Source organism: Vicia villosa, unplaced genomic scaffold (genome assembly GCF_029867415.1).
Source record: "Vicia villosa cultivar HV-30 ecotype Madison, WI unplaced genomic scaffold, Vvil1.0 ctg.005243F_1_1, whole genome shotgun sequence".
Classification (NCBI taxonomy): Eukaryota; Viridiplantae; Streptophyta; class Magnoliopsida; order Fabales; family Fabaceae; genus Vicia; species Vicia villosa.
This window is the reverse complement of record NW_026706594.1, coordinates 81,307-99,043: the sequence shown is the minus strand read 5'-3', so window position 1 is coordinate 99,043 and position 17,737 is coordinate 81,307. Positions and strand designations below refer to the sequence as shown.

The window sequence follows — 17,737 nt, the reverse complement described above, 5'->3', positions numbered from 1 at the left end:
TTAAAACACTAATAAGAAAAAAAATAATATATATATATATATATATATATATATATATATATATATATATATATATATATATATATATATATATATATGGGATAGGATCAAATGACACCAAGACGTCAAAATTTAATTTGACGCCAAATCTCAATTGTTTAAAGAATTGATCAAACGGTCATATTAAATAAAATAAAATAAATAAAATATATATATAAACTTTTTTCTAAAAATTAAGCTATTGATATGACCACTTGATAGAGTACTATTAACGCTTGAGATCTGCTGTCAAATTAAACCTTCACACACACACACACACACACACACACACACACACACACACACACACACACACACACACACACACACACACACACACACACACACACACACACACACACACACACACACACACACACACACACACACACACACACACACACACACACACACACACACACACACACACACACACACACACACACACACACACACACACACACACACACACACACACACACACACACACACACACACACACACACACACACACACACACACACACACACACACACACACACACACACACACACACACACACACACACACACACACACACACACACACACACACACACACACACACACACACACACACACACACACACACACACACACACACACACACACACACACACACACACACACACACACACACACACACACACACACACACACACACACACACACACACACACACACACACACACACACACACACACACACACACACACACACACACACACACACACACACACACACACACACACACACACACACACACACACACACACACACACACACACACACACACACACACACACACACACACACACACACACACACACACACACACACACACACACACACACACACACACACACACACACACACACACACACACATAATGAATTTTTTGGTGTGGCTATAACCACAATATGCCTAAGGATACGTCCGCCCATACTCTTCACACAACTTAATCCTCTTGTCTTTCTTCAAAACCGAATTTGTCTTCTTCAAAGCCGAATGCAAAAAGTTATGAGTTTGATTGAGGGTAGGAACTGTCATTTGAGCATTTGATCTAGAACTCTTATGAATGTTTCATTGAGGATAGGACACCGACATTTAATCTGGATTTCAATATCATGAACCTTAAAACCCCAAATTTAATTTCAAATCCAAATAGTCCATCTCCGCTAACCTTCATCACCGCACTACCGCCACCCATCTCATTTCTAACTACCACCATACCCATCACATCCTCCCACCACCGGACCAACAACCTTTATCACCACTGATGTTGTTCTTATTTTTACACAAAAGAAGAATTTCTTTTAGTTTTGAAATGTTGCATTCTGTTTAAATTGAGAGAAAGAAATAAAAGAAATTGTGGAATTTTAGTTTTCTAAGGAGTATCTTCTCCCACTAATGTTTTATTGAGAATTTATTAGAATTTAGGGTCACTTAAGAATTCTTGAGGTTGAAGAGACTATTGTCACTCCTTTAAAAATATGAGGATGATAATGACAAAGATTTGTGGTCGTTAACAAAACAAAATATATTTTTATTTGTGACATTAAAACATATTCTATTATTAAAAATAAAAAATTAATAAAATTTAATCTAATAATCCTTCAACTCATTGAATTGAGTTCTCCAAAATTAAACAAATGTTTAATTATTTTGTTAACATTAAAACTGGGTTATTGAATGTTTACATGTCAAGTGTTTTACATCCAAGATTATAAATAGGATAAATAGATGGTCCTTTATTCATGTTATATCAACATCATCATAGAACAATGCATTTAAATTGATTTTTTTGAATTTAACTAACGGAATCTTACGGAAGGATAAGCATAGACTTTTTTGAAAAATGATTAATTTAAAAAATTTTAAATTTAAGGGACCAAAGTGGAAGGCACATTGATCTAAAATATTATAGATAAATTTAAGTGTGTGGGGGGGGGGGGGGGGGGAATATTTAGCCTAAATGATTCTACTATAATTGTGGAACATGAATTAACACCTGAACTCATCATGTTAGTCTTAATCAAGACCAACAAATTGGCACTACTTTCCATCACATTGAATTGATTTTCAGGTAGTGTGGTCCATAATAGGTATACCAATATGTCTCATCTTTAGTTTTTGATTCACCAAACTAAACTCTTTATGATTTAGGACTTGTGATTGAGACTGACTACTGTTTCATACCTTAATAACTACATTTAACAAGCAATACTGCTGGATTAAGAGTTTTTATTACATAAATTGTTTATGCAAAATCATAAATTGTTATTTGATAATATGTGATTGAAATATGTTAAGATTAATATCTTGCTAAGTGTATCTATCAAATAGTGACGTCAATCCTGACACAACTAAATATTGTATCGAATAATTTAGACATGAATATATAATTTATATAGTATAGGTTTTTAATTTAAAGCTGAGATTTGTAATATAAATATCTAATAAAAAGTTGTCCAATGATGTAATAATAACCAAATATTCGGGGAACATAGTTGTATCAATTAAATCTTAGAAAAATTTCAATACATCTCATGAAAAATTTCATAAAATTGAGATTTATAATTCATTCATTTAGGATGATATATATATCAATCATAGTAAGTGTTCATCCCATGGAAAAAAACATTAAGCATCTTTTTTTATTAGAGAACATATAATTTCAATTTAAGCAACATAAGAAACATAAATACAATTCATAAATATAAACAGCATAAAAAAATTACAAACAATTTTGATATATCAAACATAAAGATGTAAAAGATGACTCTAATACCCTAGGTTATAAATAATCAAATACTTAATGATAAATTTTTTGCTATCCTTTGTAAAATTGAGGATAATTTATCCCAAATGACGTGTACTAGTGAAATCTTGCCTCATAATGTAAAATTTTAAAATTACAATTTAACTCAAAATCTTAAATAATCAAAATCAAATCAAGGAAATAATATATGACTTGATCTTTGAGTAGTAAGATGTTGGTATTTCAAGTATGAGAAATAATTCTCACATTAGATGGAAAAGAGAATATTGAACACTTTATAAGTGAGAGGAGACATAAACCCAATGCCTTAAGGTTTTGAGTTAACATGTAATTTTAAAAATTTACTTTACATGGATAAACTTTCGTCATGATATATCTAGGATCATGTTTCTATCTAAATTATTAATCTCAAGATCTTTCTTAATAACTTCTCTTATAGTTTTTCTAGGTCTTTCTTTACTTCTAGTTGTTTAACCCCTCTCCATCTTATCTACTCTCCTCCATACTATAAAATCTACAACTCTTCTCTCTACATGTGAAAACCACCTAAGTCTATTTTCTACTATTATTTTTACTACAGGTGTTACCCCAACACTCTTTAATATTGTCATTTTTTATCTTACCATGTCTAGTCTTACCATAAATCCAACACAACATCCTCATCTCTGTTACACTTACTTTATTGTCGTGTTGATTCTTAACTGTCTAACATTCTATCTCGTACAACATAACAAGTCTTACCATAGTCGATACAAATTTCCCTTCGCCGTAAGTGGTACCTTTATGTCACATAAAATCTCTGAAGCCCTCCTCCATTTGAGTCATCCCACTTGAACTCGATAGTTTACATCCACTTTTATTTCTCCATTATTTTGTATTACAGACCCAAGATATTTAATCTAGGGAACTTGTGGGATGATATGGTCTATAACTTTCATTTCTAGGTTAGAAACACTTCTCCTTTTGCTGAATTTACATTTCATGTACTCTGTCTCTAAGTCTCCAACTTCTCATCCAAATCCTCATCCGACTCTCCAAGTAGGACTATATCATTTACAAAATGCATGCACCTCGGAGATATCTCTTAGATGTGTTCCGTAGATACATCTAAAATTAAAGTAGAAAGTCAGAAGTTTAAAGTTGAACCTAGTTTAAAATCTATTGTAATGAAAAATTATTCATCTCTCCACTTTGTATTAGTACACTAGTCGATACCCCTTCATACATATATTATATAGCTCAAATACATGCAATTCTAACTTATTTCTTCTCTATGTCTTTCCACAAAATCTCCTTATCCGATAAAATGAAGTACAAGTCTCGTTAGTCCATCTAATACTACTCCAACACACGTCATAGTAGATAAATTGCTTCCACAGTCGACCTTCTAAGTATAAAACCAAATGGATTCTCAGTGATTTCAGTCTTTTTTCTTAGTCTCCTTTCAATCACTTTTTCCATAACTTCATTGTATGACTCATGGGTTTAACCCGTCTATAATTTGTACAATTTCGTATTTCCCTTTTGTTCTTATAGATTAAAATTAAAGTGGGTCTTCTCCATTCATATGACATTTGCATTGACCTCATAATTTCGTTAAAGAGTTTGGTGAGACACTCAATATCTCTATCTCTAAAAATTTGGCACACTTCAATAGATATGTTGTCTAGTGTATGACTCATTTTTTAATTTTTTTTACATGATATCAAAATTTATTTATATTGTGATTGGTAATAAGTTCTCATTATTCAATTAATGAAAAGAAGAAAAGAAGAAAAAAAACAAAAAAAAAACTCTTACATGGTAGCTAAGCTAATGTGGTGAGAATATAATATGATATTGTCAATTTTAGGACACACAACAAGAGAATATGACGCCTATCCATTCTTTTTTCAAACCTCTAACCATTTCCTCTATTTTCTCTCTCAAAATCCATCACGCACTTAATAAAAACACATTAATTTTCACACTAGTTTTTTATTTACCATTTTCTATATATAAACATTACTTTTCCTAATTCTAGTTATGTTACTATCTTCTACCTCCTTCTCCACAATTTCCTCTCCCACAAGATATGAATGAATCTCAAATGTTTTTTTGGTTGTGTTCCAATTAACAACAGCTCATTTTCAATATCCACATGTCATTTCATTCCTTAACCAAACATCTTTTCTTCCTCTTTTTCTTCTTCAAAACAAATCAATTAGTTATTACATTCATTTGACCATGAACCTCAAACATTATTCTTATTAGCTCTTACATAGCCTCAAGAGTTTCAAGGATTGATGCCATTTCTAACTTTAAGGTTTGTTTATTATCATTATCACATACATGTTACCATGTTTTATTTTTGTCTCTATATGTTTATTATAGTTTGTTAAGATATCAACATAATTAGTATTTCTTTCTCTATAGTGATGTCAAAATTTAGATTTTTAATAATTATTCCATAACATGGATACCATGAATTTGTTTGAATCATATTAAAATCATCATTCTCATGTTTTGCCACAACCATAGATGTTTCATCTCTCCATAACCATTTTTCATCCAGAAATTCTCTTAAAGGGTGTCATTGTGGTGCAAACTCATAGTGTCAAAGCCTCTCAAGATGCCTGATTTTCCTAAGGTAAGAGTCTTATCATCTTTTAATCCATGGTTTCGTACGTAAAATATACGATTATGGTTTTAAATTGTGGTTGCGCTCGTGTTTGTAGTAATGCTCCGAACTTTTATAGTACAGAAAAATGTGACCGGTCGATATTGCATAACAAAATTTAATCAAAAATTCGGTTTTATGCATAAATGCAGATGGATCACAATATATCCGAAGAACGTTTTGACAAACGTATGAATACTCGTAGTTGTCCGAATTCAGGAAACACTTCACCAACTCGTAACAAAAAGTTGAATCAAGAAAAAAAAGATGCATACACAAATGAATATTCTGCAAATGAAGCTACTAGACCTATGGACCAAGGTTCTAAAACTGATGCGAAATTTGCAAACAAAACAAAACCGCAGAAAGAAAAAAAAGATGCATACACAAATGAATATTCTGCAAATGAAGCTACTAGACCTATGGACCAAGGTTCTAAGACTGATGTGAAATTCGCAAACAAAACGAAACCGCAGAAACTAAGTCCTCCGAACCAAAACATTTCTGATGCTTTTTCAAGACAAAGTCCAAAGGGGTCGAGGATGCCTTCGAACTCTGAGCCTGCAACTTCATTAGTAACAGGAGTTTCAAAGGGTATGTCTAATCATACAAAGAATAATAGTCAAGGTGGCATGCCCGGAAGTGGAACTAGCTCACGAAGCGACAGTTTGGAGAGCACGAGTTCAAACATTAGGCCACATACTGGTGGTGATGTGAGATGGGATGCAGTTAACATGGTTTTGAAAAGTGGTCCTTTGAATCTTAGCCATTTTCGGCTTCTTAAGCGTATCGGTTACGGTGACATTGGAAGTGTTTATCTTGTGGAACTTAAAGGGACTGATGCTCATTTTGCTATGAAAGTAATGGACAAGGCTGCTCTTATAAGTAGAAACAAGCTTCTTAGATCACAAACTGAAAGGGAGATTCTTGGACTTCTTGATCACCCTTTTTTGCCTACTTTGTATTCTTACTTTGAAACTGATAAGTTTTATTGTCTCGTTATGGAGTACTGTAGTGGTGGCGATCTTCATTCGCTTCGACAGAAACAGCCTAATAAGTGTTTCAGCGAAGAAGCTGCAAGGTTAGTTGAATCTGTTTGATGCGTTTTTATAGTTTATGTAGCACTGACACTTCAGATTAACGGCGTGTCCAATGTCTGATACTGATACGTGACTAACACGAAACCAATATGGTTGGTTATATTGAATTCGTTTTGCGAATTCAGTTTGTTGATCAAGAATCTTATGTTGAAATCTCTTGTGATAGGTTCTATGCTTCAGAAGTTTTGTTAGCTCTCGAGTATCTGCACATGCTCGGCATTGTATACCGAGACTTAAAGCCGGAGAATCTATTAGTCAGAGATGAAGGTCACATCATGCTCTCCGATTTCGACTTATCGCTCCGCTGCTCCGTCAGTCCAACACTGGTCAAATCATCTTCCACCCACGCAGCAAACGGAAGCGGGAGCGATTCTGGAGGCATATTCAACGACGACCAAGCAGTGCAAGGCGCTGCTCAGACATCATCTAGCTTCTTCCCACGAATCTTGCCCAAGAAAAATCGTAAGGCAAAATCCGACTTCGGCCTATTAGCCAACGGGAACCGCCTTCCCGAGCTAATGGCCGAACCAACCAACGTTAGATCAATGTCATTCGTAGGAACACACGAGTATCTCGCGCCGGAAATCATCAAAGGCGAAGGACACGGCAGTGCAGTAGACTGGTGGACATTCGGAATCTTCTTGTACGAGTTACTGCACGGCGCAACGCCTTTCAAAGGCTCGGGATACAAAGCGACGCTTTTCAACGTTGTTGGCCAGCCGTTACGGTTTCCGGATAATCCTCAAACAAGTCAAGTGGCTAAGGATCTTATCAGAGGATTGTTGATCAAGGAACCTCAGAAGAGAATTGCATATAAAAGAGGAGCAACAGAGATAAAACAGCATCCATTTTTTGAAGGAGTGAATTGGGCACTAGTTAGAAGTGCAATGCCACCACATATACCAGATGTTATAGACTTTTCAAAGTATGCTAGAAAGGAAACAGGACCACCACCAGTTGATAAGAAGTTGCCAGATGTTACTGGGGATAAAAAAAGCAAAAATTCAACTGATAATTCTTATGTAGATTTTGAGTATTTTTAGCAGAAGAACAAAAATTAAACATGTTTAGATAAAAATACATATACATATATTAATACTTGTTTTAAGAAAATTCATTGTACAAAGTGTTACCTCCTCTTTTGCAGAACTAATCATTGTAAACAGATACATGTATATTCATTCAAAATTTTATTTTTTTCATACTTCTAAGTATCTTTTGTGTTTCTTTAGTATTATTGTTCTAAGAGTCCCAGTGTGGCACTGTTTCTTTTGAATTATGATTGTTTAAGGGGACTAAATTGAATTTGCAAAAAAATAGTCATTATTCAAACAATTATTGAAGTCTTCTTGAATATTATTTACAGAGTGTGACACCCCATGTCATATTATCAACAACACTATGACTTTCTTATATTCAAAAGTAGAACAATTATATTAAAAGACACAATGAGTTGGATTTAACACAATCATACTAAAATATATATGTTCAACTTACAAATATTTTTGTTTTTAACATACTATTAAATAAATTTAATATTCAAATCAACTTTCTTAATTTTCATAACTTTATCTAAGAAATACTATGTTTATGAACGAAGATAATATTATAATTTTTTTAATTTAAAAATAAAAACTAAATCTTTTTCCATCCTTTTTTTCCATAATTCATATCTCAAACACAACCTAAGAATATTAATACCAAACCTATCTCTTAATATATTATTTTGGGCATTTTATTTTTATATTTGGGATATCGACGGGAATAATTTCACTACACTTTGTACAAAAATAGTTTAAGGCTAAGTTTTGGAGTTCGGAGGGGGAAGGCTTTGAAAAATAGAAAGAATTGAGTGAAAAAAATAAAAGGATTTTGGGTACGAGGGTTTTGGAGGGTTTGATTTTATTCATAACACCAAAAACCCCATAAAATGAGAGAACTCAAAAATTATATTGAATGAGGGATTTGGAGGATTTTGAAGGGCTTACATCAATTTTTCAAATATCTTTTAAACTGTCATACTATTTTGAAAATTAAAAATTTTGTAATAAAAATTACTCTTTTATCATTCTAAAAAAAAATCATTTTTTCAAAAAATATCAAATATTTTTCTATATTTTTCTAAAAATTCATTTTCGGAAGCCTTTCCCTCCCCTCCCCTCCCCTCCAAACTCGCAAATACTCGCAAATATAGCCTAAAAGGACACAAACCAAGTCAGTTAGATCAACATTAGGTGAGTGCCCAACAAAAGGTGCCACAAGTTTCCCGAAACGAGACATACCCTTAGGGCGCCCAAGCTGGTCCAAGCTACCCAAAAAGCGTAGCAAAAAGGCAAAGAAAAGGAAAAAGGTATATACTCGTAAGCTAGCAGAAATGAGAGTTTTAGGTTTAGAGAAGATAAATAGCTTGCTCTATAGAGAAAGTGTGTGATAACATGTTTTGAAAATAATACAAAGTTCTTTTTTATAGAATTAAAAGTAAGGTATTTTGTTAAGACAACTCAGTTGATAGTTGTGCAAAGACATTAGACGTAATAGTGCGGGTTCACACCCACGACATCCCACTTGTTCACCTTTAAAATAGGGAATTCCATCCACTAGACTACTTACCAAAAAAATTAGAAGTTATGTGATGTAGGCAATGATGACCTCTCACTAGGCACGTCAACTGCTGCTACGTGTAAGGTCCTGAGTTGGTTTGTTTTTCTCAAAGCAACCCCATCATTTTAAGCATTTAATGCTACATGTTCCAGTATCAGTGACGCTAGAGGGACTCATCCCAAGATTACTCGAGGGACTCACCCCAGTCTCATTTGGATGAATAAACTCAAATATCTAGCCGAAGAGTTTTCCTCAGGTCCATGATTGAGGTTGGATCTACACATGATCTAATTAATCACTTTTCCCTTTTCAATACCTTATGCTTCAAGGGTTGTGGGTTGAAATAATTTTGCTAGACTCTAAAAGAAATAGTTCAAAAGTACACAAGTCAAGTCAGTAAGTCAAATATTGCTAAAATGTTCAACAAAGGGACACAAGTTTCCCTAAACCAGATAGGCCATTAGGGCGCCCAAAACTAGTTTAGGGCGTCCCAAATGCATAGCAAGTCGCCCTAGCAAGTGGGGCCTAGCCCCCCAAACCGAACCATGTTTTCCTCTTAATCCAACTGATGGATTTGTAGAATCAATCAAACAAAGGGGCAAAACCTCCTCCTCCACGATTAAAGGAAGAATTTATTCTTTCCACTCGCATATCTTTGACTGAAAGAGGGAGAAATCGCTCATTTTAGTCTCAGATTCAGGGGTCTCATATACATACCCTATTTACAAAAGGAGAAAGGCATCACGAAATTTCCTCCTAAACACATACATGAGATCTTCATTATTCTTACGTGGGCTTGCTCACTAGACACCATAAACCTTAAATCTTAGTTAGCCATACACAACTAAAGATTGTCTCTCATTGTGCTTTTTAACAACTACATGATATTTTGGACCACCTCACAAGTATGTATGGTGAGTTTAACTCATCCCAACAAAATCAACTTATAAAGTGAAAAATATTCTCACTTATAAACACCTATTCGGGCCATATATAATTGAATATGAGACTCTTAACACACTCTCTCGCATCCAAGAATGGACATTTGAAGCAATCTTAATATAAATAACCCGCCAAGGATTGTGGATTGAAATAATTTTGCTTCAAGGGTTGTGGGATGCCCTTTTCAATACCTCATGCTTCAAGGGTTGTGGATTAAAATAATTTTGCTAGACTCTAAAAGAAATAGCTCAAAAGTACACAAGTCAAGTCAGTAAATCAAATATTGCTAAAATGTTCAACAAAGGGACACAAGTTTCCATAAACCAGATAGGCCATTGGGGCGCCCAAAACTAGTCTAGGGCGTCCCAAATGCATAGCAAGTTATCGTAGCGAGTGGGGCCTAGCCCCCCAAACTGAACCATGTTTTCCTCCTAATCCAACTGATGGGTTTGTAGAATCAATTAAGCAAAGGGGCAAAACCTCCTCCTCCACGATTAAAGGAAGAATTCATTCTTTCCACTCGCATATCTTTAACTGAAAGAGTGAGAAATCGCTCATTTTAGTCTCTGATTCAGGGGTCTCATATACATACCCTATTTACAAAAGGAGAAAGCCATCACAAAATTTCCTCCTAAACACATACATGAGCTTTCATTTATAAGACGAAAATTAACTTATAAAACTAATAAGATGAAAATTGCTCTCATTTATATACACAACAAAGGTCATATATGCTCTAAATCCACCCCTTCAAACCCAAAACAATGAAGGGTGTTGGAGACAATAATTAAAGTAAGTGAAATGCCACAATTTAATCAAATTCAAACAAATATCTACTACTGCAACTTAGCAGTATATCACTAACTTCCATATTCTAAGGCTCTGTTTGCGAGTTAGGAGGGAAAGGGAGTGGGGGACTTTGAAAAATAGGAAGAATTGAGTGAAAAGAATAAAAAGATTTTGGGTATGAGGGTTTTTGAGGATTTAATTTTATTCATAACACCAAAAACCCCATAAAATTGGAGAACTCAAAAATTATATTGAAGGAGGGTTTTGGAGGGCTTACATAAATTTTCCAAATATCTTTTAGGTTGTTATACTATTCTGAAAATTAAAAATTTAGTAATGATAATGACTCTTTTATCATTCTAAACAAAATCATTTTTTCAAAAAATGTCAAATATTTTTCTATATTTTTTAAAAATTTTATTTTCGGAAGCCTTTCCCTCCTCTCCCCTTCAAACTCGCAAACATAGCCTAAAGAAAATATAATGCATCTTTAACATTTTCACAAAAGATATTTAAATATCTATAACAAAAGAACATAGGATAGAGAATATCTAGCTCCTCAATTTGGGGATGTTATTACATTGAATCCCTGTTTAGGGCGTGGAAAATCCAAAATCAGTTCAAGTTCTACCATGCTAATAAACTCTCTCTGAATATACCAAGCTTTTCTATCTGTAGTATGGAAAATCCAGTTCTAGGAAGTCCTTATTTTAAGTTAAATGGGGAGAGTGTAGTCCCTTCTGGCTTGATTCTGCCTGTTATTTCTGTCCACTATATGCATTATCCTTAGTATTCTCTCCACCCAACTTCTACCATTTTTTTTTATTCAAACAAACATTCCAAATTCAAAATTCAGCATAAGAAGTGCTTAAACCCAAGAGAAACTAGTTAACTCTACAGCTTTGATTTTGTAGTTAATCTTGTCCTCAGATCCTCCGCTACAGCATCGATGAACTCTTCAGTATTCAAATAATGCGACCTAGAAACCCTACAACAAAATCAAGAGCAAGTAGTTTTGATTTGTTATTAAAAAGAATAGTTAGCGCTCTGGAAGAACTATCGGAAGGCCAGAAATTACTTGGGTCCGTGAATCAGAAGCGCAAGATCCTTTGTCATTTTCCCTAATTCAACTGTTCCAATGCAAGCTGCTTCCAGTTTCTCTGTATAGTCCAGCAATCTATCATTTCCATCCAACTTTGCCCTGCAAAAATTAGGTTGTTTTAGAAAGGTCTTAAAAATATATAAAACTCCCACTAGCTATGATTGGCTACATGAAACAAACGACACCATAACACTTTAACATAATATATAACATTTTTTTCTATACCATAAAGTTCTAGGTATTTCTTAATAGTTTCTCCTATAATTTTCCTTGGTCTTCCTCTACTTCTAGCAATATCAAACAGTCCTCCGTCTAATATATTGTCCTTGGTCTTCCTCTACTTCTAGCAATATCAGACAGTCCTCCATCTGATATATTGTCCTTACTATATAATCTAGAGGTCTTCTTCATACATGTTCAAACCACCTAAGTCGAGATTCAACCATCCTTTCTATAGCTGGTGCTGTCCTGACTTCTAAAGCTATCATTCTTTATCCTATCTCGTCTAATATTAACACACATCCATCGTACAATTCTCATTTCTGTTACACCGAGCTTACTCTCATGTTGCCATTTCACTGCTCAACACTTTGTGTCATATAACATTGCTGGTCTTACAGCTATACAATAAAATTTTCCCTTTATCATGAAGCAACTTCCTTCATATTATGAAAAGTGAACAACAATACATCATCTTTATTGTAAGGTTTTTTGCTTTCCATAAAATATTTATCTAATATGGTAATTATCAAACATATTTTTGACATTTTTGGGAAAAAAGAAACACTTAGAATAAACACAAATAAACAGCTCTTTATCCTGCTCAGCCTGCCATCTGTAATATTAACTAAAACTACAAAGGAAAAGACCAAATTCTATGAAGAAGAAACAATTGTATGAGTTTCAATTTTCAATTCTTACCTATGTGCAAGACCCTGTGACCAGGCAAAAATTGAAGCAATACTGTTTGTACTGGTTTCACCACCCTTCTGATGAACCCGAAAATGGCGGGTAACAGTACCATGGGCTGCCTCTGCTTCAATGGTTTTCCCATCCGGGCAAACCTGTCAGGAATTTCAGCTTCATTAACATTCATGCCAGAGATATAACCGAATAAAGAACAGACAGAAACAAAATAAAGGATATGTATGAAGGGAAAAGTGAAATGACGTAAAGGGGTAGGAAAGCAATACCAATATTGAAGTCATCAAGCCAAGAGAACCAAATCCTGTTCAATGAAAACTACTTTTCAGATCATATCAAAGAATGAAACATGCTAAAAGGAACAAAACTTTCAAGAAACTAAAGGTGAAGTGAATGAGGCAAGAGCATATTGATTTCCACCTTGAGCTATGAAATCACTCTGCACATCCCCATCATAATTCTTGCAGGCCCATACATAGCCTCCGTCACTTTTAACAGCATACGCAACCATGTCATCTATAAGACGGTGTTCATACCTAACAATCAAGAATGTGAATTACCAATTTACTAACAAAAGAAAAGATTTTGACAAGAATGATAAGCAACTCATCTAACCATATTCCTGCAGCTTTAAACTTATTACTCCATCGGGTGTCATAAACTTCTTGGAAAATATCCTTGAATCTTCATAAAAGCAAAGAGTTAGAAATGTACTTGGCAGTCTAACAACTACAACTAAATTATTATTATTATTTTGAACTTTATGTCTTTTATTTTAATTTTATAACGAAAAATTACACATGAATGAAAGGCAAGTGGATTGGTTTTGCAGTCCAATCAAAATATCATCTTGATTTATTGAAGAATCCCAAAATATAGAGAATGGACAGAAAATTCATCAGCATACCTTCCATCATAGTTCTTTAGAATGGTATTTTTAGTGCTAAGGTAGAGAGGCCATTTTTTCTCGTGAGCAATATTCATTGAAGCCTCAGCAAAAGCCCGAATGGACTGTTTCAAGAAGAAATACCACATAACTTATCATTGCCAGGGCAGTTAAAAAAATTTCCTAGAGAAAATAGTAATAAAAACCATGGCTCAGATGCAAACCTCGTCGGTATTATACATGGACAAAGCTACACCTCCAGCACCAGTGAATTTATACACCTCTAGCTCTTTAGTCTCTTCATGTCCATCAGGTACTGTAAAGCCCAACTAAATTTCGTAAGATACTTCAAATTAATATACTTCAAATTTTTTAGTTTTTTAAGAATTGACATTGGTTAAGCAAAGTTGCAATTTTGTGAAGATTGTAAATCCCAACTATTTGAGCCTTGAGAAACAGCTGACTGAATATTGACTTACCAAACATCAATTTTAGCTTTCCTGGGCCTTTTATAACTGCATCAGTTGCCCGATATTGGTCTCCGAAAGCATGTCTTCCAATGCATATTGGCTTCGTCCAGCCTAAACAATAGCCAGTAATTAACACTTGCTATCATAAAAGAAAATTCTCAGACATCAAATAAGTTCTAATTTTTTAGGAACCTGAAACAAGCCGAGGAATATTTTTACAGATGATTGGCTCTCTAAAAACTGTGCCTGTAAGGATATAGAGTAATAGTTTCCTTGTATGTTAGTTAAAAACTCAGAAAACAACAGGGTTGCAGAAACTCAGAAAATTTAATTACCATTTAAAATGTTCCGGATTGTCCCATTTGGGCTCCTCCACATTTGTTTTAAGCCAAATTCCTTGACACGGCCTTCATCTATGAAAAAGAAAGCCCTTGGATGTGAATTTCAATTAACACATAGGGGTACGCTGTTCACAACCTTAAGTTAAGATGACATGGAAAGTCATGCATCATTCCAAATAAGAACAATGATGAATACCTGGAGTAATAGTTGCACATTTGATAGCTACATTATACCTGCAATGAAAGGAAAATAAACCCGAGGTGATATTAGGAGGCCACGTCCCGTGTAACATAATATTGCTTAACAATTAATACAGAAATGATAACATTGAAATGTTCTTTACTCCACATAACTTTTTTTAAAAGCAAAGAATGGTAGGCAGAGGCATCACTGTGACTGATAACTGAGACCTAAACTAGGCCGGCACATTATCTAGGACCAATCATTTGGGGGATACCAAAGATTTTATTAAAAAACTAAAAGGAGAAAACGAAACATAAGAGGGGACATGGACCAAAACCCTTTCAGCTCTAAATAACATGAAAAATAATAACATTTAGAACAAAACTTACTCCATCTTATTTAAGTAGTTAATATTTCAACCAAAACCAAATATATCACACTCTTGTTTCGCATTTTTTATTTCTTTCTAATATTGATCTTCTAACAGTATTTGATAGGACACTGGCTTTGGGCATAAGCCCAATAACCAAGCTGAATAGAAAAGTTAGAGAAAGAGCTGCTGATGTGGCAAATGGTTAGGATGTGCGAGGGTATATAGGGAGAAGGAGGCGAGAGTGAGACGGTCATTCAGAAATATTGTTAGAGTTGGTTAGAAGAGATTTCTCTCTTGTAAGAAGCATCGTGCTCTGGCAGGAGTGTCACATTCTGGTTTATCTTTTTTTTTCATCACTGTAAGTTAGCTTTGCTTCATTTTCATACTCAATACAAATAGATTTTCCATTATGAATTCACAAGTCCCATCAGTATTTTACACCATTGTATGTACAGTATTGAGCATATCTAGTATTTAGTCTTCATCCGCATTTAAATCATATTTTCTTATGATTATCAGATGCAATTTAGCCGCACCGCCACTCTATTGGGAAGGAACATTGCACCTACTTATACTAACACACATCTGGCAGAAAACCCCGTGGCTACAGTTACCAGAATTTGATAATGGGTGCCTTTGTAACGATTTAAGATGGGGAGACGGAAACACGTTCCAAAAGGAGAATCGATTTTATGCTTTGAGTAAGATGAATGGTTCATTTACTATTGAAGTAAGGCTTTGGGGGCATTACAATTCTAGTTAGTTCTCCTCTTCTAAGGTAAAGATGCACAGTATAATGAAAAACAGCATTCCAAACATTAAGGTGGCATCTGTTTCATGTTAATATAAATATGTTTTTGGAAATGTCATGGGAATGTTATTCCGCCATGGAAATATACATTTTGCAATACGCATGTTCCCAGTTCCCAGGAGTACATTTATATAACATGAAACAAATACCCCAAAAACAATACATGTATATTTGTATCAGAATTTCATGGCAATTTCGAATAAGAAAATGCATCTCTAAGGTATCGAGATAAATACGAAATCTTAACTGAAATCCAAACATGTCAAGGCTATGCAGTGAACTGAATCCTCCAAGCCATTTTTGGATTAAGAAATTAACAAGATAGAAGTCGATTTCCTCTTAACATTTAACAGCATTACAACTCTTGATCAAAAGAATCATCATAAAGCAAGAATAGCGTAATAGTGATAGAAACAACAAAATCATATGCAATCTAAGGGCAAAGACAAGCAAATAAGCCTCGTAGGAAATATTAGATCACATACTTTAGTGTAGCTTCGGCACTTTCAATGGTAACTCTATCATTAGTGGCATCTCGATGAGGAAGCCCAAGATCAAAATACTTAATATCCAGCTCCAAAAAAGGCAAAATAAGCTACAAAATGAAGAATAAGGAATTTAGATATAGTTAGATGGGGATTAAAAGTCCGTATGTCGATAGGTAATTTAGTTACTAGTTTATTAACACCAATAAATGACTTAATGGAATCATTTTTACTCATTCAATCACATAGCAATTTCACTCTTGTCTACCAATCCTCTCTTCTATACCATGTCTACTAACAATAATCATCCATGATTCTATTCAAATATTCACAAAAATAACATAAAATAACTACCTTATCTTTTATCATTTTCCAAATTACTCTTGTCATTTCATCTCCTGTAAGTGGAAAACAATGAAAAATTGATTATTCACATGAAGATAATTGAAATTTTGACCCATTTGAATCCAGTTCCTGATAATTCATAAAGCATGAAACTTTCTCATCTCTTTATGATGAATGATCAGAAAAGTAAACAATTTCATAGGGTTAGTAATAATCAAAAACATACCATCCATTTCAACGATGGGATTGTCAACCCTTATTTTTTGAAACCCCATTTCTGGTTTATGAAACTGAAAATTGAGAGAAGAACCAACGATTTCAATGAACGCAAACACAGAGAGAAGTTGGATCGTCGTTTCCTTTGAAGCTAGAATGCTCCAAAATTTTACATGAAATATAAGAAAAAAAATTGATGTATCTGATTTTTTTTTTTAATTATTTATGGATAATATACAAATAAATTTAAAATATATTATAATTTGTGTTTTAATTTTATTAAAATTTATATTTTCTTTTTTTATTGTTATTTTAACACAAATTTTCTTTTAATAGATTTTTTAATATTTATCCTAAAAGAATAAGTTAACATACTCTTTATTTATGAGATCCATAAATAGATAAATTGTTATTGTAATAAATTTGTTAAGATGGTATATTAAGAAGGGCTTAATGAATATGCAATAAAAGTATAAAATAATTTTATACTATTATCTAATACTTCCTCCGTTTTTTATTATAAATCATTTTAGACTTTTCACACAGATTAAGAAAAATAATAATTGTTGTATGAAAATGAGAAATTATGAAGGTTTTTACAAAATTATCCTTCATTAATGATATCTGGAAGATAAATTTATATAATTGAA

General features: G+C 33.7%; 2 protein-coding genes across 2 annotated transcripts; one reads left to right on the top strand and one right to left on the bottom strand.

Annotated features, from left to right (window-relative positions):
• The first annotated feature begins 4,772 nt into the window (after positions 1-4,772).
• On the top strand, positions 4,773-7,816 carry LOC131642539 (serine/threonine-protein kinase RHS3-like). The gene is made up of 4 exons (XM_058912775.1): positions 4,773-5,164; positions 5,414-5,488; positions 5,671-6,599; positions 6,785-7,816. Exons 2-4 carry the CDS (start codon positions 5,471-5,473, stop codon positions 7,659-7,661), a joined length of 1,824 nt encoding a protein of 607 aa, XP_058768758.1. The 5' UTR covers positions 4,773-5,164; positions 5,414-5,470; the 3' UTR covers positions 7,662-7,816.
• A 3,630-nt stretch (positions 7,817-11,446) lies between these two features.
• On the bottom strand, positions 11,447-17,254 carry LOC131642534 (isocitrate dehydrogenase [NADP], chloroplastic-like). Its single transcript, XM_058912770.1, has 15 exons — positions 17,098-17,254; positions 16,881-16,924; positions 16,527-16,636; positions 14,870-14,907; positions 14,668-14,745; positions 14,525-14,578; positions 14,342-14,443; positions 14,087-14,178; positions 13,884-13,987; positions 13,592-13,660; positions 13,397-13,512; positions 13,246-13,280; positions 12,974-13,116; positions 12,029-12,151; positions 11,447-11,938 (listed from the first exon to the last, which is right to left on the bottom strand). The coding sequence occupies exons 1-15, from the start codon at positions 17,144-17,146 to the stop codon at positions 11,845-11,847; spliced, it is 1,251 nt and encodes a 416-aa protein (XP_058768753.1). The 5' UTR covers positions 17,147-17,254; the 3' UTR covers positions 11,447-11,844.
• Positions 17,255-17,737: the final 483 nt, after the last annotated feature.

Bases quoted from the DNA above. Each gene is read 5' to 3' on its own strand.
- LOC131642539 (XM_058912775.1), top strand. The intron at 6,600-6,784 runs GTTAGTTGAATC...CTCTTGTGATAG, and splicing joins TTCAGCGAAGAAGCTGCAAG to GTTCTATGCTTCAGAAGTTT.
- LOC131642534 (XM_058912770.1), bottom strand. From the start codon at position 17,146: ATGGGGTTTCAAAAAATAAGGGTTGACAATCCCATCGTTGAAATGGAT. The intron at 16,925-17,097 runs GTATGTTTTTGA...TTCCACTTACAG, and splicing joins TCCCATCGTTGAAATGGATG to GAGATGAAATGACAAGAGTA. The intron at 14,746-14,869 runs GTATTCATCATT...TCTTTTTCATAG, and splicing joins ATGTGCAACTATTACTCCAG to ATGAAGGCCGTGTCAAGGAA.